The sequence below is a fragment of the Sceloporus occidentalis genome, unplaced genomic scaffold (genome assembly GCF_023333645.1).
Source record: "Sceloporus occidentalis isolate IW3139 unplaced genomic scaffold, rSceOcc1.0.p SCAF_2, whole genome shotgun sequence".
Lineage (NCBI taxonomy): Eukaryota > Metazoa > Chordata > Lepidosauria > Squamata > Phrynosomatidae > Sceloporus > Sceloporus occidentalis.
The window spans coordinates 274,224,261-274,249,451 of NW_028316982.1; the positions used below are offsets into that span (position 1 = coordinate 274,224,261).

The following is a 25,191-nucleotide window of genomic DNA, read 5'->3' on the forward strand; positions in this document are numbered from 1 at the left end:
ACTCATGCTTCCTCCTCAGTGTGGTGTCATGGTTTCCATTGTGGACCAAGACTCCAGGAAGACTATGTCTCCTCTCTGCCATGGGCAAGTCACACTCTCTCAGACTCAGAGGAAGGCAATGTGACAAGAAGAAGAAATCTGGCCAAGAAAACCCTGTGAGAAGGCTGCCATACACTGGTGTCAACCTAAAGGCCTATAACAACGGAGCCAGCATGGCGTAGTGGTTTCAGTGCTGGACTAGGGCACTGGGAGTACAGGGTCCAATTCCCTGCTGAGCCAAGGAAGCTCACTGGGTGACCCTGGGCAAGTCACACTTTCTCAGCCTTAGAAGAAAGCAATCACAAACCTCCTCCAAAGAAATCTTGCCAGGAAAACCTTAGGAAGGGGTTGCCATAAACAGGACTCCACTTGATGGTAACTAACAGCAAAAGTCCTACAGAGTATTTGTGAGAAAAGTTAACTGTGGAAGGAGCCACGTGAAGCAGCTCTGACACAATCAGGAGAACACAATCTATTAAGACAGGTTCAGACCTGTTTTTCCCCTCCGTCTTCTGGGAACTTTTCAACCTGGCCTTTGGCCGCTCTTAGGAAGAAGGATTGAGAAGCCCAAATCCCTTTCTATCCATCTGTTTTTGTTCCTAATGGTCTCACCGCAAACGCATCAAGGCGTCTTCAGTAACTGGAGGATGACGGAGAGTTTTAATATTCTTCCGCTCCTGCAAAGCGCTCTCTGAGAATGAGTGAGGAGATGCACTCTGAGAAGTTGACTTCTTCGGCTGTTCTTCCCTCCAAGCGCAGCCAAAGGTTTCAACATTGTCTCTGCTTCCGACGGTCATCGGTCTCCCTTGCCAAGCTTTGTGGCGGCCAGACCGTTCACTCAGAGAAGGCTTTCGTTCCCAGCTCCAACACTCTCGGCTTGCCCAAGTACAAACAGCTTCAATTCTGAGTGATCTGTCAGGGCTGTAAAAACCCATTTCCTTTGTGTGAGTGTATGTGCTTTCAGGTCACCTGTTGACTTATGGGGATCCAGTTAATTTCAGAGAGATTTGGTCAGGGCCCATTTCTATGTACCACAATTCAAAAAGGATGTTGAGAAACTGGAGCCATGTGTCCAAAGGAGGGTGACCAAAATGGCAAAGGGTCTGGAAACCATGAAGCCCTATGAGCAATGCCTTAGGGAGCTGGGGATGTTTAACCTGGACAAGCGATGGTTATGACAGCCCTGTTTAAATACTTAAAGAGATGCCATATTGAGAAGGGAGCAAGCTTGTTTTTTTCTGCTCCAGAGACTAGAACCCGGAGCAACGGATGCAAGCTACAGGAAAAGAGATTCCACCTCAACATTAGGAGGAACCTCCTGACTGTAAGAGCTGTTCGACGGTGGAACACATTGCTCCCTCTTAGATTTTGGTGGAGTCTCCTTCCTTGGAGGTCTTTTAAGCAGAGGCTGGATGGGTCACTGGGAGGGTTTCAATGGTGTCATCCTACATGGCAGAAGATGACCGGATTGGATGGACCTTGGAGACCTTTCCAACTCTAGGATTCTACAATCTAAACTACACTGCAGGAATAATCCAGTCTGAGACTGCTTCAACTGCCCTGGCTCAGTGCTAGAGAATCCTGGGAATTGTAGTTTATTGTGGCACCAGAGCTCTCTGACAGAAAAGGCTAAATGCCTCACAAAACTACAATTCCCAGGATTCCCTAGCACTGAGCCAGGGAAGTTAAAGCGGTCTCAAACTGGATTATTTCTGGAGTGTGTTTTGGACCAATGATAACTAACCAGATCTCTACCTTGTTTAGTTTCCTAGATCAGGCAGGATCTGATAGTGCCTTAAGGGTATTTAGGCTCTTTATCTTCTTTATTTTACTGTTTTATGGCCTTCTTTGAGCTTTATAACTGCTACCAGTTAATGTTTTGTTTAGTTTGAATAACATGCTGACAGAGTGTTCCATTTTATAGCCCTCTTTGTTGCTGTTGTTATTGGCTGTTGCTAACTGTTTATAACCGACTTGGATTTTTAAACTTTGGAACAGAGCAGAGCTTTTTATTTCAATGGGCCTTTGGCTCTCAACTGGTTGGGGGCAGAAGGGTCTTTTAAGGGGGTATTTTCTTATCTTTTATCTTTGCAGTTGTTGCTGTTGCATGCCTTTAAGTCATTTCCTAAGGTGAACCTATCACAGTGTTTTCTTGGCAAGATCTGTTCAGAGGAGGCTTGCCTTTGCCTTCGTTTTAGGCTGAGAGAGTGAGACTTGGCCAAGGGGACCCAGTAGGTTTGCATGGCTGAGGAAAGGGGGTCCGGTCCGTACCATGGTCTCCAGAGTCATAGTCCAACACTCACATTACTAGACCATGCTGGCTCTCTTTATCTTCATTATTATGTATGAAATGTTGTACTTTATTATGCCTCAATGTTCACTAGAAGCCAAAATGACTAATCTGAGACTATCATATTTGAGACATATCTTGGGAAAATATGATTCCCTGAAAAAGATAGTAGCATTTTAAGACAGAAGAAAAAGCACAAGGCGGCCTGACTCTTTCAAGAAAGGCACAATGGCTGCCCTGAGTTTGCAAGACCTGAGATGGGCAGCTGATGACCTTCTTGAATCTCTCCTTCAATGGGTGGCCACTGAAGTTGGCTTGATAGCAAAGAACAAATTTTATTAAGTATATATTATGCCTTAACTTGTTAAGTTTGTGAGGAATTGGGTCTACAAGACAATATTCAAATGATGATATAAACACTAAATACTTGTGGGCTCACAAACGTTCATGGGCATGTGCCCCATTAGCTGCTGAGCCGGGATTTTAAAGCATCTGGCTAACAAAACCCTGGGACCCCAAACTCACCAGCCCCAACAGTTGCGATGGCGCTCTCTTGACCAATGATATGTTCACGGAGCCTCTGCTCCAGAGGAAACCTCCGGCGCTCCTCTATTTCTCTCTTGCGCTGATCTTCCCGGAACTGTGGGAAGGGAAAGAAGTGCATTCAGCAATTAGCCGTGCAACACAAGCGTACCTCTGACATCAGCAGGTTCTTTATGGGAAATGGGTATTATTATTTAGTATGTTTCTTTGCATGATGCTTTTCAGTATACACATCCTCTCAATATATACAGTGGGACCTTGTTATTTGCTGGGCTTTGGTTCCAGGACCCCAGTGGATAACAAAATCTGTGGATGTTCAAGTCCCATTAAATATAATGGCAGAGCAAAATGGTGACACTTATATAAAATGGAAAATCAAAGTTTGCTATTTGGAATTTATACTTTTTTGAGTATAAAGTTGAGAATTCAAGCCGTGGATGCTTGAATCTGTGCGTACAAAATCCATGGATAAGGAGAGCCGACTGTACTATCTGTTTTTCAAAACATCTACATCCAACTATTCCTGCTCATATCAAATAGCCAGAACAGCTGGAAGGGGGAAGTAAGCAAGACACACAGGCTCGATACAAACGGGCATGATGTGCTGTACTAACACCTATTTTAGGGTTAGGGACCACATGGCAACCGCACAGTCCCTAACCCTAACATGACACTGTAATAATGGTGCTGCCCTATGTACACAGGCACCGCCATTGTTATGTAAGCGCTGCACAGTGTCCACACAGTGTCCGCATGGCACCGCAAGGCACTTACGTAACGAATGCACCACTGGCACACTCGTTACGTTGGCCCTACAGTGCAAAAAGAACCCGGTCTTTCTGGGTTCTTTTTCCTCCATAGGGAAGCCACATGGTTTGATGGCTGCGGCTTCCGTCCGGAGGAAATTAGGCCACTGGCAGGCCGCTCTTTTTGGGCAGTCTGTACCTCACCACAAACACAGTAAGATAGGAAGGCAGTAAAAATTCTAATCTTATTAAATGTACTACTGAGAGCCAGTGTGATGTAGTGGTCTGCGTGTTGGACTAGGATACGGACACCAGGGTTTGAATCCCCACTTGGCCATGGAAACACACTGGGTGACCTTGGGCAAGTCACACTCTCTCAACCACAGAGCAAGGCCAGGGTGGCCAAACCCCACTGGACAAATTCTGCCAATAAAACCATGTGATAGGTTCATCTTAAGGCTGCCATAAGTTTGCAGCAAATTGAAAGCACATAACAAAAACAAAAATACTAGGAAGAAAATTCAAAAAAGCAGAGAAAGCAGAAGAGAATAAACTCAAAAATAAAGAAAAAGGTAAAGAATCCCTCAGACCTTCCAGATAAAAGGTAAAACAGACCCTTCAGACTCTGGTGACCTAAATGCCTCGTCCTGCACAGCTGACCCACCTGGTATTTTGCAATCAACTGCGCATGCAGGAGACCAGGAGGTCCACCGGCCCAAAGACACCAATGACCCAGCTCAGGAAACAGGAAAAAACACAGCAAAATGAAAAGGGGATCATTTGCTGTCTGCTTCCAAATTGGAAATTGACCCAAGACAGAGATGACCAAGTGCTCAGACCGCTCCTCAGCCACAGTCCTGAAAAGTTCAGGAGCCACCAGACACAGCTGATCATTGCGCATCCATCAATTCCCCGTCCCCTGCCCCAAATGGGAAGCCTTGGGAAGAGGACTGTTGGGGATGCATGGCAGGGGGGCTGGACTGGATGGCCCTTGCAGTCTCTTCCAACTCTATGATTCTATGAGGAGAGCAATCCCCACTTCTTCCTTGGCGAATGCAGAGCATGGCTGCAGAAGACCAAGGGAAGGCCTCATATCTTGGCCTAAGTCTTTGTCCAGCGGCCACAGGAATCCTCAACTGGACAATGGAGCCAGGTCTCTGGAACATGTCCAGGCTTTAACTAGCTCCTCATCGCTTCTCTCTTGCCTGGATTTGGGTATCTTCCTTTGACTCAGTGTGTGTTTTCTCCCCTTGCAAAGGATGGGACAGGAGGGATTACTGAGCAATTCACAGAATGTTATCCCACACAATGAAATGGGCATAAGGGAGTCAAGCTAAATAGCGAAGAGCCAGCGAGGTCTCACTGTTCATCCGTCTGGCCCAGAATCCCAGGAGGCAAAAGGATGAGGCAACAAGCCTTTCCTCTGGAAACAAGTGGGTTTCTGCTCTTCTCTCTCTCTCTCTGTCTACTTGTGATGGATGGGAAGCTGGAGCAGATCTGGGTACAGATGCTTTTATATATTTACCTAGTTATCTGGGCATCCCATTTAATCCCCTGCTGGGCTTCTTCCCAAGGTGGGGAAATGGATGCACTCACTTAGAAGATACATGACAAACATGACTCACTGTGGAAAAACAAACAAACAATGACACTGGACAAAACAAAACAAAACAAATAAAGCAGCTTCATTTCTATACTGCTTCATACTGAACTAACAGTGTCTAAGCAGTCTACAACTGTAAGCTCATTGCCCCTAACAATTTGGCTCCTCATTTTGGCAACCTCCTTGGAAGGATGTAAGCCTGAGTCAAGCTTGAGCCCCTTTTTGCTGGTCTTGAACTCGCAACCTTCTGGTTTTGAGTGAGTGGTTGCAGGACAGGCATTTAACCCCTGTGCCACTAGGGCTCCTAGATAAGATCCAGTTTTTCTTGGCAGCTGTGAAAGCTGGACAGTGAAGAAAGCTGAGAGGAAGGGAATCGGCTCATCTGAGATGTGCTGCTGGAGAAGAGTTCAGCAGATGCTGTGGATGGCTAAAAAGAAAAATACATGGGTTCGAGACCAACTGAACAATCCCTGCAAGCCAAAAATATCCAAACTATTGTACTTTGGGCATATCATGAGATGACCTGGCTCACTAGAAAAGACAATAATGCTGGGAAATGTGGCAAGGCAGAGGAAAAGGAGGACAGAGTGCTACAGGTGGATTGATTCCATCATGGAAGTAATGACAACTCTGAGTTTGCAGGACCTGAGTAGGGCTCTTGATGACTGGGATTCTTGTGGGTCTCTCACTCAATAGAGTTGCTGTAAACTGCAATCATCTTGACTGCAAACAAGAACAACATCATCATCCGGTATGTCTGGATTAAGTGAGGGACTCTTTGTTGCTTACCCCCAAACAGGGCTGCAATGGGAGTCCTCAACCCTGGAACAAGTGAAGACAGCGCCTTCACATGTGCACAAAGCATGAGTGCCAAGGAAGGCTTAATGCTGAACATTATCTCCTAGATAAAGAGAAAACTGAAACAGCTAATGAGTTCCCATACTTTGGATCAAATATTGATCAGAATGGGCACTGTAGTCAAGAACTCAGAAGAAGACTAGGAACGTGAAGGGCTGCCATGAAAGGACTAGGCAAGATCCTAAAGAGCAAAGAGATTCAACTGACCCTGAAAGTTAGAATCATCCAAGCCACTGTATTCCCCATCATCCCCATGTATGGATGTGAGAGCTGAATGGTGAAGAAAGTAGACAGGAAGAAAAGCAATTCATTTGAGAAGTGGTGCTGGAGGGGAGTGCTGAGGATCCCATGGATGGCCAAAGGGACAAACAAACGGGTTCAGATTAAGCCAGAACTCTCCCTGGAAGCCAAGAACATGACACTTAGGCTGTTGTACTTTGACCACATCAAGAGAAGGCAGGACTCACTAGAAAAGGTGATAATACTTGGAAAGGTAGAAGAAAGCGCAAAGAGAGGAAGGCCGCATCTCAGATGGATGGACTGAAGCAGGCAGGCCATGGGCATGGATTTGTAGGACCTAAGCAGAGCAGCGGAGGATCAGCGGGTCTTGGATGGGTCTCATCCACAGGGTCACCATGGGGCAGAGTGCACTTCAGGGCAGTTAACCCTAACAACAACAAGTGGGTGAATGAAAAGGGTGCCTTTGTGCATGAAGCCCTCCCTTCAGCCACCATCTTGAAGGGAGAGAGAGGGGCAGGCGAGCTCCAACTGCCTTGCCTGAAAGAAGACAAGCCCTCCCTTCATCCACCATCTTGAAGGGGAGAGAGGCAGGCTAGCTCCACCAGGCCTGCCTGGAAGAAGCAGAGTCCTCCCTCCGGTCCATCTGCCTTGGTCCAGGCCTCAGAGGGAGAGGAGAATGCTGGACTTGATCCCCTGCCCCCCTCACCATTCCCTTCTCCTTTTGTGTCGTGTCTTTTAGATTGTAAGCCAGAGGGTAGGGAACTGTCTGATTAAAAATATTATTATAAGCGGCCCTGAGAGCCATTAGGGCTGAAGGGCGGGATATAAATACCTAAATAAATAAAACAAATAAATGTGCAAAATGTGCTTCCTACTCAGTAATTACCCCTGGCATGCCAACATTGGTAACATGAGGAAGTAGGGGTGTCCATGGAAGGGGGGGTCTGGGGCCATCAGGGGAGCTGGAACCACAGACTCTCCAATTTCAAAACAAATTCCTGGTCAGAGAGGCAGGTTCCCCCTTGGGATGGAAGAAAAAGTAGGAAGCAGCTGCTGTTTTTATACCCCTCTCCAGAAGTACACGGCTGACTGCAAACAGGCTAGCTCCTCAGTCAATTCAGCCACAAGCTAAACATGAGTCAACAATGTGATGCAGCAGCTAAAACGGCCAATGCAATCCAAGCCTGCATCAACAGGAGTGTAGTGTCTAGATCAAAGGAGAGCATAGTGCCACTCTACTCTGCTTTGGTCAGGCCTCACCTGGAATAGTACTGCGTCCAGTTCTGGGCACCAGAGTTCAAGAAGGAGACTGACCAGATGGAGTGTGTCCAGAAGAGGCTGACCAAAGTGATCAAAGATTTGGAGACGAAGCCTTGTGAAGAACGACTGAGGGAGATTAATATGTTTAGCTTGGGGAAGGGAAGACTGAGAAATGGCAAGACAGCAGTCTTTAAATATCCGCAGGGCTGCCAAGTGGAAGATTCTATTGCTCCAGAAACTGGAACACAAACCAATGGATACAAACAACAAGCAATTCCACCTAAACATAAGGAAGAACTGTTTTACTGTAAGAACTGATCAATAGTGGGAGGTGCTGTTGGCTGGCTCTTCATTTTTGAAAGTCTTCAAGCAGAGGCTGGATGGGAATCTTTCAGGAGTGTTTCTTGCTCTGGCAGGTGTCTGGACCAGGCAGCCCCCCTTGAGGTCCATCCAGTTCAACCCTTTCTGCCATGCAGAAAGACACCATTCAAGTCCTCCTCCCTGAGACAGATGGCCATTCAGCCTCTGTTTAAAACCAGCCTCCAGTGAGGCAATAGCATCTTCCACAACTCTTTCTGCCAGGCAGTTCTTCCTAATGTTTAGGTGGAGTCTCTTTTGCTGTAGCTTGCATCCACTGCTCCGAGTCTTAGTCTCTGGAGCACCAGAAAACAAGCATCCTTCACCTCCAGTCCAAAATCTTTTCCTTCGCAGAAACAGCACCAAAGCCCACACTCATTTTGGGAACAGCAGAAAGGTAACCTGCTTTCTGCAGCTTCAAATCCAGCAGCAAAGAGTCATCAGGACAGTTTGCCAGTGCTTTCCACTAACCTAAGATTTTTCAAAATAAATAAATAAATACATATATACATAAAAATGAGATAAAGAGCCAAAGCAACGTCGGCTGTTGCTGCTGCTCTCTGCCTCGCGTGTGACGGAGTCGAACCCCCATCCGCCCCAATGCTTCAGCAATATGGAGCAATAACTTCCCGGAAGATCCCCACGGAGCAACGGAAGGGCACTTGCTGGATTGAATCCAGAGCCCCAGCCGACAAAGTCGCTCCCTCCAGGCGCTGCATCAATCACCAGCCTCAAACGACTCCGGTCCCATCAATACATCTATGTCTTTCTGAATATATTGGCCAATTCTTTTTTTGCTTGCCTTTTTATAAAAAAAAAAAAACGTTTTCAGAACAAAATAATACATAAAATAGGCTTGGTGGTAATATATATTATCAGAGATCGGACTGACAGGAAGGCTGGGGGGGGGGGGGGGAGATGTAAAAAAAGCCCAAGACCTGGTTAGTCTCAGTGAGAATAAAAGAGTCTTTTCTATTCCAGGAACATCTTGAGCATCAGAAGGTTTGGAAGGAAGACCACAGTGCGAAAAATCAGGTCCCTTTCCTTTTTTCTCAGAAACAGAGAAGTTTCTTGGCCAAGCAAGCCATCAACTTGTAGATCTCATTGCAATGGCAACTGGTACAACAACCCATTCAGGATGGAATCCTAGGTATGCCTGCCTTGGATTAAGACCCCATTGGGTTTTGCTTCTGAGTAAACCCCAAACTATAGAATTACAGAGTCAGAAGGAACCCTAAAGGGCCACTGACTCCAACCCCCCAGCCACTGCAGGCAATCCATCTCTGAAGGAACCCCAAGAGATAAAATCATAGAACCATAGAGTTGGATGAGACCACAGGGGCCCTGATCCAGCCCAACCCCATTCTGCCATGCAGGAAATCCAAATCAAAGCATCCCCGACAGATGGCCATCCAGCCTCTGCTTAAAGACCTCCAAAGAAGGAGACTCTACTACACTCCGAGGGAGTTTATTCCACTGTCAGACAGCCTTTACTGTCAGGAAGTTCCTCCTAATGTTGAGGTGGAATCTCTTTTCCTGGAGCTTGCATCCATTGTTCCTGGTCCTGTTTTCTGGAGCAGCAGAAAACACGCTTGCTCCCTCCTCAATATGACATCCCTTCAAATATTTAAACAGGGCTATGATGTCACCTCTTAACCGTCTCTTCTCCAGGCTAAACATCCCCAGCTCCTTAAGTCATTCCTCATAGGACATGGTTTCCAGACCTTTCACCATTTTAGCCGCCTTCCTTTGGACACTCCTTTGGATGCTGAATAGCACTGGTCCCAGGACAGAGCCCTGTGGGACCCCACTGGTCACTTCTCTCCAGGATGAAAAGGAGGCATTGTTGAGCACTCTTTGGCTTCGGCCGGTCAACTAGTTACAAATCCATGTAACAGTTACTTTGTCTAGCCCACATTTTACAAGCTTGTTTGCAAGAATGTCATGGGAAACCTTGTCAAACCTTTCCTTACTGAAATCAAGATATACTATATCCACAGCATTCCCTTCATCTACCAAGATGGTAATTTTATCAAAGAAAGAGATTAGATTTGTCTGGCATGACTTCTTTCTCTGAAACCCATGTTGACTTTTTGTGATTATGGCATTGCCTTCTAGATGTTCACAGACTAACTGTCTAATGATCTGCTCCAGAATCTTTCCTGGTATTGTAGATGACCTGTCAACCTCTCAAAGGAGGCTCCATCCACTGTTCAGTTCTTGTCCAGACCACCTGAAAGAGACTATCTCCCTTTAGGAGCCTCTGCTGAGAAAGCAAGCCAGTGGAAGGACCAGATTACACTCCTTTCCATTCAGACCCCCTTCTGTTGTACTTCCTCCTTATCTTCATCTTTTGAAGCTGTAATACAGAAAATCAGACCAGAATAAGAAGCTGAAATAGCGTCACAGGGCTCCCAAGGGGTCAAACAGAGGTGGGCAACCGCATGAGGGCCAAGGGTCCAAGCCAAGCCTCTCACCAGTTTCATCTAGCTGATGGTGCCCTACCTAGAAGCCTCCCTTTTCAGTCATACCTCCAATGTCTGCCAAGGAGAGAGGCTCTGTTCCTTTAGCCTGAAGGCAGCCTCACCTTGAAGCAGAAACAGTGGGCTCCTTCCAAAGCAGGTAATTGGGCTCCTGGCCTTTTCTTGCCTATTCACCACCCTGGCACTCCTCCCAGTCACATCCCTCCATTTATGGGAACAACTGTAGTCCAACGAAGAAGCTCGGGAAATTAGGAACAAAAACAAAGTTCCCTTTATACAAACAGTTTGCAAAAAGAGGCCACAGTCTTCTTGGACAATGAAGAAGGATTTTCTTTTCTTTTTTAAGCAGAAGGGTGATGTAATCCTGGGAACTAGCATAAAAGTTGAGAGTGTGGAATAAAAGCCAGGCCTATCAGATTTGCAAATGATGCCAAATTAGGAGTAGCTAATAACCCCGAAGGCAGGATTAGAATTCAGTGTCTAGATCAAGGGAGGTAAGAGTGCCACTCTATTCTACTTTGGTTAGGCCTCACCTGGAATAATCCTGTGTCCAGTTCTGGGCACCACAATTCAAAAAGGATGTGGAGAAACTGGAGCATGTCCAAAGGAAGGCCACCAAAATGGTGAATGGTCTGCAAACCATGAAGCCCTATGAGGAATGCCTTAGGGAGCTGGGGATGTTTAACCTGGAGAAGAGAAGGTTAAGAGGTGATATGATAATCCTGTTTAAGTATTTGAATGAATGTCACATTGAGGAGGTAGCAAGCTTGTTTTCTGCTGCTCCAGAAAATAGGACACAACAGAGCAGTGGATGCAAGCTACAGGTAGAGATTCCAATTCAACATTAGGAAGAACTTTTGATTTTATGGCAGGTCTCTTCATCCCAGATCTTCAAGAATACAAATTCCTTTTACCTTCCTTATAGAGTTTTGTTCCAAGAGATGGCTCTTGAAGTTGCAGGCATACCTTGGCAGATGAGATGGGACTTTTGCAATGAGGTTCAAGTAGAGATTGTCTTTAAACTCTCTCTTAAGGCCTGAGCTGAAGCAGGTTCTAGTAGGTGAAGGCTTCTGTCACAATACAGTTTGTTAGTCTTTCACATGCCTGCAAAGGTTTGCTTGCTGTTTTGCTGCAACAGACTTACTCAACCAATCCTCCAGATATTAAGAAGAATGAGGACATGGAGAATTCTCGTGCAAGCTAACAATGGATCCTGAAAGCACAGCCAGTTGTTTGGTGGGTGGAAATGGCCATGTGTGGATTCACAACTGAGCAGCTGTCTTTTCCATATGACTTAGGAGAAGCTGCTCGGAGCTATGCACAAACCAAGGATATCTTGGAACAAAGGACGCTTGCTACTTCCAATGACCAGGTGACAAAAATGTCCTGCAGCCTCCTGATTACAGCCTGAAGGCCTACATTGTAGATTCCTGATTCATCAACCCCGTTTTCATAGCAAGGAGACAAGATCTTTGGTCTCTGGGAAACTCATTTGCTGGGCACCCTGAGATGCCCAAATGGACCTGACCACATGCTCTGTTCTCCATCAGGGGACCTGCATCCTCGGCCAGGAAGACAGGCAGAAGAGATCTGGCTGACCCCAGGATGGGATGAGCAAGTCCCTGGGAAAAAACAAAATGGGCAGTGGCTTCATCTGGTGTGTACCACGGCTGGATAAAGAACCATTATGAGGCAGTGACAACCTGGGTTGTTGTTGTTGTTACTTGCCATCAAGTTGGCTCTGACTATGGCGACCTTGTGAATGAGCAGTCTCCAAGAGCCCTGATCATCAACTGCCTGCTCAGGTCTTGCAGACTCCAGGCAACAACCATGGCCTCCTTCACTGAATCAATCCACCTCTTTTCCTACTGCCTTCCTCTTCTCCCAGTATTATGGTCTTTTCCCATGAGTTGCATCTCATAATAGGTCCAAAGCAGGGAAGCCCCAGTGCCAACCTGGCCTGGCTGTAAGAAGTCCAAGGAGGCTGCTGTAGTTGCAGTGAAGACACAAGGCAGCCTTTGTCTGATATGGAAGCTGTACGAAACCCCAGCATCAGAAGACTGGCAGAGCCCTGCTTTTGCCTCCGACGGTCCGAAAGGTTCTCAACTAGGATCTGCAGGACAGCCAACAAGGCCTCCAAGGGCTCTTCTGCTCAGGCGACACAGTCTCTCCTAATTCTGCATCTGTCCATTCATCTCCCACTCCTGGACCAGACCAGCGGGAGGTCAGTAGCTGGCCTTGGGCTCAACACACACTGGAAGTCCCCTTAAGGCAGGCAGTCGGTCAGCAGATGTGTCAGATGTCTCACCTTCCCAGAATCATACAGCAAACGGGAGAAGCAGATGAAGAAGTAAAGGCCCTTGTGGCTCCTCACAACCCTCAGCCCACCAGCCGGCTTAAATGCCACCCACTGACCGCCTCCTCCTCTGGCCGCGTCCCAAAGGCTTCCAACAAGAATGTGGCCGTCCTTGAGGGCCAGATCTGTCCAAACCAAGCAAGCAGGAGACCCTTCTGAAAGTCCAACTAAATTCACATGCAAACACTCCTTGTTGCTCTTGTCACCAGCACATGTAAAAAAACAGATGGGAAGCATCCATGCTGTTAATAGCCTCACCAAGCCATCCTCCAGCAGTGAGTAAAAGGGGCAATAAATTCTCAAAGACTCTCAGCAGGATGGAGAGCAGTTTGGGCAACCCTTCTGTTGCCATTGCCGGCACCATTGTGTCCCCCTCAGTGGCACATTCATCACGGAGCAGCCCTGAGGAGCGCATCAGTTTTATACACACACGGGGCCATTTCGTTCGCCAACACCTTTCCATGAGCCAATCTCCCTGCAGCTCTTCTCCCCACATCATCAGACGGGTTTATATCAGAAAATAGAAGACACTTTTCTAATAATTGGCAATTCCCCCCCCCCCTCAAAAGGGCCTGCTTTTCTTGATGAAGGAAGGCTCCAGAGGCCTATTAAACTTCACAAGGCCTTCTCGCTCTCTGTTTCCTCGCTCCTTGCAGAGATTTAAGAATCCAACTTCTGACATGTCTTTTATATACATTGGAAACGGTAACCCGGTGGCACTCGATCCAAGCACTCTCTATCCCTTGCTGACTACTACAGAGAAGCACTCCTTCCCTGAGTGCTTGGATTGAGTGCCACCGGGATACCGATAGCCACACTGGTCACTGTCCTATGGCATGTGGGTCTTGGCAAGGCAACTCCAATGCCCCCCACATCCCACCCCCACTTCTGGGGCAGGACTCGGCTCCAGGAACAGCTGGGACACCTTCCAGCCTTGCATGCATGGCAGGGCTTCAAATGGTGCCAGAATTTGGAAGAACAGGTAACCCTCAGCAGGAAAGCCACTGCTCCCAAGCTGTAGATCTGGAAGGGAGCTCAAGAACCACTCTGCCCAGGCCTCTGCTAATGCAGGAAACCCATTGCTCTTTTCCAAAGGTTCTGGAACTGGCAACATGGCTGCTCTTCCCAGTCTCTTCCCAGTAACCTCAGCGCTTATACTGTATCTGCTGGCCAAGAAGGATGGATGCTGGCATGGTCCTGCACCTAAGCAGACTGAGATGCCACCAAGCTGGCCTCTCTGGGGCCATGAAGTCATGGTGCGCTTCACGATTCCATCCTACATATGCATCCAAGTGGTACAAACGAGCTCTAGTGTTTCTTTCAAGTTCCTTTCCAACACCTTCCACAGTAACCAGTTCCAGAAAACACAGCTGCATTTCAAGACCACTCCCCATTTTTCTACCTCCTTGCTTCCCAATCAGCCAAAAACAAAACTGGAAGTGCCATAGTGTCCCATCTGCTCACATCTGAAGACCCAGAGCAACTGGGGAAGAGGGCCCCTGATAAATGGCCACTGCCTCCCCGCCCCCCGCCCCCACAGTTGTCTTGGTCTAGCAGAAGCAGAGAACAATGATGGGCCACCTTATAGGCTGCTGCCTCCTCTCCTCTCCTCTTCCGTGACATTCAAAAGGGCAGTGTGGTCAATGAGAGGCACAATCAGGGTTGGCCATCAGCCACGTTGGATGGGATCTATCTGTGTCCAGCATATAAGTCAAAAGTCTTTCTTTGGAGAAGGCGCAACCAACTACAGAGAGTGTAGAAGGAGGAAAATGGAAGAAAGTTGTTATGATGAGAATCAAGATGATGTGTGCACTGCAACCTGTCCCATCGAACTGCCCTTCTTGACCTGATATGCTAACTTTGACCTGAGACAGACGGGCCGAAAGGGGCGTGGTGACGGCGATACTGGGGTTAGGGAGCACGCACCAACTGCATGGTCCCTAACTCTAGTACAGAGTGGCGGCGTACTAATGGTTGCGTCCCATGTATAAGGGCGCAGCCATTGTGACATAAGCACTGCACGGTGTCCAAACGGCGCCTGCCCGATGACACACATTGGTGACGTCACGAGTGCGGGTTCTTTTTAAGGCACTGAAGAACCCGGAAGCACCGGGTTCTTTTTACTCCAGAGGGAAGCCACATGGTGTGGCAGCTGCAGCTTCTCTCTGGAGAGAACTAGGCCGCTGGCATGCTGCCCTTTTGGGGTGGTCTTTCTTAGCTCCTTCCTCCTGGAAGCTTCTGCAGCTTCGGTTCAAGCTCTGTATCAGCCCAGCATCTGATTCTGCTTATAAAAGGGCACGTATTCAGCACAACCATGAAATGTAAGGAGGAAATGGTACCAACCACCTGTTAAGACTGCAACCCTAACCCATCAGACATAAAGACAGATAACCACTTATCGCAATAAGCATTATTATTTTGCTTAGACGTTTATGTCAGGGTGCATCCAGACTGCAGAAATAAAGCAGTTTAATAATAATAATAATTTATTTATAGCCCACCTTTTTGATGGGGAATCAAGGTGAGTTACAACATGTAAAAACAATGTGTTACATATCAAATCCAATTAAAATTTATCCCCCTCCCAAGCTCCCAGCCCAAATTGTAAAACAAAATTAAATAAATTACAATATAAAATGTTATAACGATCAAATCAACAGAGTTGGGGAAAAGAGGAAAGGAAGATGCTATTGTGCTCAGGGAGGGGAGGCTAATTTGGAAAGGCCTGCCATTAGAGCTCCATCTTAACAGCCTTTTTGAAGGCCACATGGGTGGCAATGTGGCGGATCTCCTCCGGCAGGCCATTCCATAGCCTAGGAGCCGCACTATTGAAGGCCCTCTGGTTGACAATGGACAGTCTGGATTCTCTAGACTGAAGTAAGATCATCTGAAAGGACCATAAGGGGTGGGGCGGACAAAATGGGAGAAGGTGCTCCTGTAAGTAGTTTGACACCACTTTCACTGCCATGGTACAATGCTATGGAATTATGGGACTTGTAGTTTTGTGAGATATTTAGCCTTCTCTGTCATGAGAACTCTACAAATCCCATGGTCCCACAACACTAAGCCACAGCAGTTAAAGTGGGGGCACACATTGTCCAGAGTGTCTATAAAAGCCCCTGCAGAATTGCCCAGAGAGAGCCTGGCATCGACCAGAAGGGCTGGTGAGGAGAGGAACATGACTGGCTTGGGGTATCTCCAATGTTATTTCTCTGGGCTCTTGTTGGCTGATAGAGGACAAGATACTCAGTGGGATTTGCTTTAGGTAGCTTGCTTTGGGCAGAGACTTCAGTTAAAAGTTACATTTAATAGTTGCACTTCATTTAATAGTTGCACTCACAATCGGGGATGCTCCGATTGTGAGTTCCTGCATGGCAGATTGGGGTTAGATTGGATGGTCCTTGTGGTCTCTTCCAACTCTATGATTCTATGATTTGCCTGCTATTTAGCAAACCTGTCACTCCATTGCCCCTGTATCTCAAAAGAGCCAGCCTCATTTAGCCACCGGAGAGAGCAGAGGGGCTGCCAGCAGGTTGCCCTTGGAAGCCAAGAGCCAGGGCTGCCCTCCTCCCATCTTCCATTTCCTGTATAAACAGTGAAACCGGCGGCCTTTCTGAATGCTCACCTTTGTTGCAGATGCTTTCAGGCGTTTCATGACCTCTCCCTCCCGGGCGTAATCCATGGGCGTGTGCCCCATTTCGTTTCTCTGCAGGGGGTTGGCACCTGGAAAGAAAGAAAGGAAGGAAGGAAGGAAGAAACGGGGCTCAACATGTGGAACAAGAACCCTATGATGGGGGCAGCTTACAGCCCCTAAGCAATCCGGGGTCCTCTTTAACCTTTGCTCCGACTGGCCCTGTTTCAGAAAGGGACAATGTGCCGCCAGTGGTGACACGTACGGACCCTAAAGGAGGCAACAAAAGGGAGATGTCACCACCAACAATAGCCTTTGGCAGGAGAAATCTGCTCCAGGGACAGGGGCCATGTAGAATTGAGCGAGGCGCAGCGCATGGCATCGGAAAACCAATATGCCCCTCACTCCACCCCAGCTCTGTATGCCCCCCATGGCCTCTGGAGCAGGGAACAAGGCCTTTGAGTCCATAAGAAGGACAAGAGGAACTGCCTGGCTCTGCATGCCTAACCCTAACCTCCCTCTTGCTCTTCCTCTGACTACATGAGTTGCTTTTCCTTCAAATATTCCACAGGTCACACTTCCAGAGATTTATTAAAAACTCATCTTTCCACTCCTCTACTTTGTCCCATACATACTATTTTGCAGTATCATTTCTTTCCTATTCTATATGATTAGATGTGATATAGAGGAGTTGTTTTCCCTTCAAACATTCAATGGGTGTCACTTTTAGGAGATCATTAAAAAATACAAAAACTCACCTCATTAGAGATTATTAAAACTTCCCAAACTGGGAGCTGCCTTGTATCCCATACTGAGGGAAACACAGGATATAAATGATATAATATTAAAAAATAAAGAAAGAAATATATCCTATATGTACTATTTTATACACATTATATCTATCTTTTTCTTTTGTACTCTAGGATTACTTAGTGCTTTTTTCTTCCCTCTCCCACCTGGTCAACTTTCTGCCCAATTCTCCTCTCTTCTAAATGTTTAAATTGTTCTCTCTATTTTAAATTTGCAAGTCTGTAGGCTTGCAAACTCTTCTTTATTTCTGTTCAACGCTTACAGCATATCCAGGGCTTTACAAATAATGACAACATTAGCAAAGGAGAAAGTATGCTTTGGGTAAGAGCAACAGGTGGGCCAGGCTGACTTGGCACAAATCAGAACAAATGGCAGCAGTACAGCACCATCCAGGCTGCTGGAGAATTAACTACTGGGGGCAACCCTGGGAATGCCCAAGACAGAAGAGCAGTTGCCCTTCATTGCAGGAGAAGGGAAAGGAAAGAGACCTTCTTCACCCTGTTGTTCTTCTTCTTACTCAGAGGGCAGAATTTGCCATAAGCCAATGAAGAACCAACCAGAAACGCCATAAGGTCTATGAGCAACACACAAACTGCCCATCAAAGAGTTCAACTTGCAAGGGTCAAGAGACACTCCCAAAACCAGAGCTTGGGGAACTTAGTCTTGTTGGACTTCAGCTCCCAGAATCTCCTAGCCAGTATTTGAGAGGATTCTGGGCATTACATTCCTTAAAAAATGTTAACATTTCCACACTCTAGGACAGGGGTGGGATTGTGTGGCCCCACAGGCACACGAGACCCTTGGGGGGAGCATCCAGATCAGCCCTTGGGGTCCCCAGTGACCTCCCAAAGGACATGGCAGCCCCCCCTTTTTTCAGATAGAAGAGGTTGCTTTGCAGCCAAAGAGCTGTATTTTAAAGACGAAAAATCCCTCTGCAGGGCCACTCTATGCTGTTTTGGGGGGTTCTTGTCAAGAAGCAGCCCACCCCACAAGAGATGAAGAAGAGACCAAGAGTGATATGGAGCAACAGAGGAGCCCAAAATCTGGTGGTATAGCCCTTCAGGCTCTGGAACATGGTCACATCTTCAGGACATGCTGTCAGAGGGGTCTCCATTCAAGGGCAGCCCATGGGCGCACCATGCAGAAGGTCCCAGGTGTCATCCCTAGTTGTCAAAGGTCTCTGTCCAATGGTGAGCAGGGACTTGCCAGCAACTTTCCAGGAAAATTTCCAATGTTTATCTAGACACGTTTATCCAGTTGTACTGCAATCCATAATGTTTGATGGGCTATATATAGGATATTACCTTTATTTTCCTAAAATAAGCTTCAACAAACCCTAGAGCTCAGAGGGAAAGACTAACAAATGAACTCCCCGTCAAGCATGCTCCTGTTTTGCAAAACCTCTTCCTTCCGAATCAATCACAAGCGGTCAAGAAAAAGGTGGTGGGCTGCCCACAGACTCCCACCCGCCCTTTAGTGACAATGAATGCTCGGCTCCTTGTAATGAACCAGCCTTTTCTTCGCTGGCAACGGATCTAGTGAGCCAAGGTGAAGGTACTCAACAAAAGGAACTTACACCGCTGATATGAGATATATCAGATATAGCTCTCTATTGGGTGGAGGGGGAGCTTCAAGTCAGCTGTTGACTTATGGTGGCCTCACAAATTTCATGGGATTTTCTTAAGGAAGGAATCCTCAGAAGTAGTTTTGCCCACTGTTTCCTCTGCAAAACAGCCTACAACACCTGGTAATTCATGGGTGGTTTCCCATCCAAGGGCTAAACAGGGCTGACCCTGCTTAGCTTCCGAAATCAGACGGGATTCTAGTGCCTTGTGTGATCTTAAAATATAGTGGTTTTGTTAGCACAGTCATTTTTTGTTAAATAAGAGAAGCATATGCTATTCTCTTAGCATTGTTACTAATATCCCAATAAAAGCACATAAAGCTCTGAATGCATTTGAGCAGAATATATTAAACCAAACATGCTAAATTGGGTAACGGTATCTGGAGCACTGCACAGCTTTCTGGAAACATCTCCAGGAACTGTTCAATTCCACTTTTTTGGAAAACCTGCGTCCTGGCTAGCAACTACAGATGCAGCCAAGAGAGACCGAGTAGAGCTTGGCAGAGAAAGCCTGACTTTGGTGCAGGAAACCATCACCAAGTTCACCATCCAGGAGGATTTGAGGAAAAGTAACAGGTGTGTGTGATATTTATTCTCGCTGTACAACTGAGGTTTCTTCTATGCAAACCTCTGCAACCCACCATTTTCCCCAAAGTGCAAGTGGGACTGTCACCGCAAGCGCCTCTGCCGCTGGGGAGGAATCGGAAAGAGCAAGGCAGAAATTAGCTATTTCCAAGATCTGGCATAAAAAGATCTATATTTGCTTACAGAATGAAAAATGTGCTCCATAAACCTCCGGCGCAGAGTAATTTCTGTTGTGAGCCCTTGTCACATCCAATAAAGGATATGACCGGGATGGGTGGGATTATATACTGCCAGCCCCGGCCACTCGGTGTCTTTTAAAGAGACAGTGACCCACATCTCTGCCGCGTACGCATCTGTTTGTGTTGTTCCCAAAGAGGAGGAGGAAGATGGGAAACTTTCTCCCCTCCAAGGAGCTATCCTCCTCCTCCTCCTCTTAGGTGGCCTACATGTCCTCCTACTGATCTATTCATAGCGGCAGCAGAGGCTAACCAATATCGGTCTAATCCCCCTGTTAATGGCTGTGACGACTTGACTAATTGCCGCAATAATTGATAGAACCAGACTGTACAAAAACCGGTCGATCTTCACCTCCAATACAGACGGCAATAAAATATTATGCTCCCATAAATAACTCGATGTCAGGCTGCTCTGGAGTCCTGCTGTTTCCCCGCTTCTTTGCAGAGGTGGCCACTGTCCCCCTTGAGCCCCTGGCTGACCTCAGGCCCTCCATGGGGCCCAGGGCCAGCTGGCCCCAAAAGCCGCAGCCACTCACTGACTGACCAGTCAGCCCAGCTGAGAGGGATCCTGCCTTTGCGCCTGGATGGGAGGCCATTTGTCACCTCCCACGGGCTGTCCATCCATCTCCAGGAGGAAAGGCACACCTGGACGACGCCAGAGGCGGCGCAAAGCCTGTGCCCACCCGTCCCTCCGCCCCACGCACCTGCTGCCAACAACTTTGCTCCCCCTGCCTTCTCCCCCCCCCCCCCAGCTTATAATACTTGATAAATAGCTGGCCGGCTCATTCCCAGCTCTGCGAAAACGGAGCAGCTGCAGAAGGTCACTCATTGGGGAAATATGTTTCTATCGGTGGTATTGAAAAAAGTTTAGAGGAGTGACGGGTCTCAATTTTTCAAATTTTATTAACTCCATCCTCTTAATCATTTGTCATGAATTCCTTCGGATTCCAGATAACTGTCAATATCAGGGGGGCTCAGGGAGAGGATTATGGATGGGAGACCACTCTGTCCGTCGGTGGCTCTCTGGCAAAGTGTGCATCTGTGTGTGCGTCTGCGTGTGAGATACAAAACCAGCCACTGACTGACCCTGGGGGCTGCTCTGCTGAGATGACCTCTGCCAATGCAAAGGGCTGGTGGAAGGCGGTGCCAATCTGTGCCAAGGAACAGGGAGGGTCAGTGGGTCTAGCGCTGCGGCCAGTGGTAAGTCCACTGTTGGCTTCATGGTTGCTGCAAGGGAGCTCTCTGGGGCTGAACCTGTGCTGGAAACCGGGCCGGGCATCTGGACAGTTCCTGTCACCACCTGGCACAGCTGGGCTTATGGCCCTCGTGGCAATGGAGCCACTGCTCCCCTATTACACAAATTTAAGCTAAATTCTACAGCAGACAAGGCCATGTTTAGGGGAAAGGAGAACCCTTCTGCTGGCCCAAAGTGGCATGGTTTGGAGGCATGCAGCCCCCTTTGGGTCTGCCCTGGAAGGAGGCAGACTGGCTCACTGGCTTGATTCACTTACAGCAGGGTGGAAAGCACAAGGTCCATGGGCCACATGGATGGGGAGGTCCCTTGTGAGCCCCAGGCAGCCCTAGACCCCCTCCAACCCTCTTCTCTGGCCAAATCCTCTGCCAAAATAGGGCCTCCTGCACTATGTCAGGGTTGGGGGCTCAGGGCCTCATTTTTTGTTTAAATGGCAGCCCAAAGTGGTCTGGCATCACATCTACTCTGGTGCCGGGGGGGGGGGGGATGACCATGGCTCCCCAGAGGGACCAAAAAAGGGGGCCGTGAGGCCCTCTGGGCTCCAGACCATTGCAGCTTCTGAGTTGTGTGTTTGCTCAGCAAGGGCTCCATTTGATTCAGGAAAGCCACCCTCAGCTACATCCAGATTGCCCCAAGTGGGAGATAATGGGCCCATTCTGTGGGGCTGGTGGCCCAGGGAGTTGGAACGGTTGTGGACAGGCCTATGTGGGTCTGGAAAGTCAACCACTTCCCATTACTGGTGGCGGTGGTGGACAATGACCTCGTGTTCCTCCTTTCCCAGTTACAACCCTGCCCTTGGGTCCCTTCGGGGAGGAAGGCGGGGTATAAATGAAAATGATGATGATGATGATGATGATAATGTGACTCTAGGAGTGTCCAATCAGCTCTCTATTGGCAGGACCCTCAACATCAGCGGTGGAGAAAATGTGCCCCCCTCCGGCCATTTTTGTGGCCTTCACAGCCCTCCATAACATGCTCCTAAATGCCCCCTTGGGGTGTGATGGGTGATTCTGCCATATTTTTTATGCCCCCCCCCCCGCCGTTTTAGGATTGGGAGACGCTGTCCTGCCCCATAATGTGATCCATAAATTGACCTCTAGGTTGAAAAATAAGGGCCTAAAAACATAGGAAACTGGGTGGGGAAGACAGTGGGAGGGGGCCCTCCCAGTTCACCCCTAAGCTTCTGAGAGTTGCCCACCCCAGCACCATATAAATGAAATTGAGGAAGGCAGGGGGGGGGGGGAGAGCCAGGGCATTTAACAGACTGGGAGGCTCCCCCCAACAACCTCAGCAGAGCTATGCTCTTTGCAAGAGTGCAGAAACTGACCCCAAATCTGGGAGTGAAAGGTTAGGTTTGCTGTTCCAAGTGCCAATCCCCCCACCCCAGAAAAAAGACCCCCAGGTCCAGGGCCTGCCAGGAGGAGGAAGAGCGCAGCCCCCCCCCCTCCGTCGCACGGCACAAAGGGAGGTGTCCGTGTCATCAGCCATCATCCCTGACAAGCCCCGACATCCTTATTGCTCTGCATGGCTAGTTAAAGTAATAGGAAGAGACTCCTGTCCTCCGGAGCCTCCGCCTGATCGAATTAACATGATCACCCTCTTTTCCAGGAAAATAAATGGGCCTCCAAGATGGGGCAGAGCACAGGCTTCACAGGTAGATAGGGATCTGGTTTTTTCCAAAGACACACAAACAAACTGAGGCCTCTGTGCCCAAAGGGCCATGGCTTTACTTGCTGCCCCCCTGTGCCAACATGGCACCCATCTCTGCAAGGGAAGGGGGTCTAACGCTCTGACCCACACTGGCGTATTCACATGCCTCAAACCTTAGGAAGGGGGGCACCCCAGGTCTGGAGCTGACCCTCCAAAAGGTCTGAAAAATGCCCAGGCCTGCCTTGAACTCACAACCTCAACAGAAGATCACAGAAGGTTTGAAGGGATCCCCCAAAGACCATCCAGTCCACCTCCTTCAGCCATGCAGGAATCCACATCCAAAGCACTTAAGAAAGGATGCCCATCCATGAAAGGATGCCCAAGTATTTGAAGGTATGTCATATTGAGGATGGGGCAAGCTTGTTTTCTGCTGTTGCAGAGAACAGGACCTGGAACAATGGATGCAAACTAGAGGAAAAGAGAGTCCACCTCAACATTAGGAGGAACTTCCTGACATTAAGAGCTGTTAATGGACAGTGGAACACACTCCCTCAATGGAATATGGTGGAGTCTCCTTCCTTAGAGCTTTAAATAGAGGCTGGATGGCCATCTGTTGGAGATGCTTTGATTGAGAGTTCCTGCATGACAGAATGGAGTTGGACTGGAGGGCATCTTGGAGTACCTTCCAATTCTAGGATTCTATGAAGAGAAAGTTAAGAAGGGACATGATAGCCATGTTAAATATCGGAAGGTAGGTCATATTGAGAAGGAAGCAGGCTTGTTTTCTGCTGCTCCAGAGACTAGAACACAGAACAAGCTAAACATTAGGAGGAATTTCATGACAGTAAGGGCTGTTCGAATGTGGAACACAATCCCTTGGAAGTGGAGTCTCCTTCTTTGGAGGACTTTAAGCAGAGGCTGGTTTCTGGAGGATTTTAAAAAGTCTGGACGGCCATCTGTTCTAGGAAGGGCTTGGATGGTGTCTTCCTGTATGGTAGAAGCGGGTTGGACTGGATGGGTCCAGTCTGTGGGTCTCTTCCAATTCTAGGATTCTAAATCGCCAGTTAACATAAGGCAACAACCCATGGATTTTTCGCTGGGCTTTCTTAGGCAAGGGATTGTCAGAGGTGGTTTTGCCAGTTCCTTCCTCTGAATTAGAGCCTCTAGCATCTGGCATATTCACTGGCATTTTCCCATCCAGGGTTGACCCTTCTTAGATTCCAAAATCAGATGGGATCTGTCGCCTGTTTAGGGTATTTAAGCCAAATGCAACCATATTAAAATTAGGACTCTTCATTCACTTGCCCTGGGTGTGTGGAGAGCCAGTATGCCCCCTCTCCAGATGGTTTTCCATCCACGGAGATGGGATTTTTATATAAAGGAAAATACAGTTTCCTCTTCCTCTTCAGCAAGGGGTTTCTTCCTTCTGCTGAGCATCCGACTGGACTCCTTTACGCCACATGCGCAGGAAGTAAGGAAAGGCCAGCTGGGGTGAGCTGTAGCTTTGTGGCCATCCCACGGACGTGCTTTTAAATGCCTTACAAATTGCCAGAAAGACCTCCAAGGCCCCGCTTGCCCTCTGCTCGACCGGTGGGGGAAAGCTAGCCTTAAAAGCTTCAACACAGACATAAAACCATGGCCGATGCTGCTGCTGCGGGCCAGGCTCTTATTTGGATCGTTGGAGCCGTGACAAGACTGGTTTTTATGTCCCGGTCTCGGCGGAGTTTAATTACTGGTCTGGAGCTGGCCGGGGTTGGCGCAAGAGGCCTTCGGAGGTACGGGGGGTTGGGGGTTGATACCGCCGGCTTGCCACATATTGAGCTCCAGCTCTGGCAGACTCTATTGCGCCATTTAATCATCTTTTGCAAAATTTACAGTGCAACAGAAGGGATCGATATGGAATTTATCACGTTATCTTTGTAAATGTGAGCAGAGTGAAAGGGAGGGATCCGGGCACAGAGTGGGAAAAGGGCGACAGTCCCCAGATGTGGAGGTACTTTTTAAAAAGCAGACACTCCCTGATTTCAAGGACAGAGTGAAGAAATAGGTGACCGTCCCTCGACAGGGCAACTTTTTAACAAACACCCCCAATATTAATGGCAAAGAAATGTTGAGGGCAGAGTCAAGTTGCTAAATGGAGGAACTTTTAGCAGACACTCCCTGATTCTGGGGGCAGAGCAACATGCATGGCCTGAAACTGTGCCAGGGGACTTCAGATGCCCTCTACTCTGAAGCAAAATCCTGGGGGGCAATGTAAGCTTGAAGAACAGCGTACCGGCCACAACCACCCATGGTGGTTCTGAGCACCTGCGGATGGCAAGCCCCACTGAGTTTAAAGGGCATGCATGCACGCAGTCCCAGCAAAGCGGCTGCATGCATTAAAAACCACAGGACCTGAGGTACCATGGTTTTTGCCATCCTGCAAGGGGTCCGAACGGAACCCCCACTGATATAAGATGGCCCTACTGTGCAATCTCTGTATATATGTGTGGTTCTCTTGACAGAGACACTTTGGTGCTCATTTGTATTCTTTACACTTTAGGATCTTGTTCAGTTTTTTCACAGCTGCCCTTCCCGCTCCTAGTCATCTTTCCATTCTAAAAAAGGCAGCCATTTTCTTGTCCCATT

At 48.0% G+C, this 25,191-nt stretch overlaps 1 protein-coding gene across 1 annotated transcript in view; it reads right to left on the bottom strand.

Moving 5' to 3' along the window:
- The window catches only part of LOC149320258 (mitochondrial disaggregase-like), a 111,497-nt gene that overhangs the window by 39,289 nt on the left and 47,017 nt on the right, over positions 1–25,191 (bottom strand). The window contains exons 6-7 of the mRNA XM_089513216.1: positions 16,401–16,498; positions 2,855–2,969 (exon numbers count right to left, since the gene is read on the bottom strand). Of these exons, the coding sequence (XP_089369342.1) occupies positions 2,855–2,969; positions 16,401–16,498 (213 nt within the window). The remainder of the gene's footprint in view (positions 1–2,854; positions 2,970–16,400; positions 16,499–25,191) is intronic.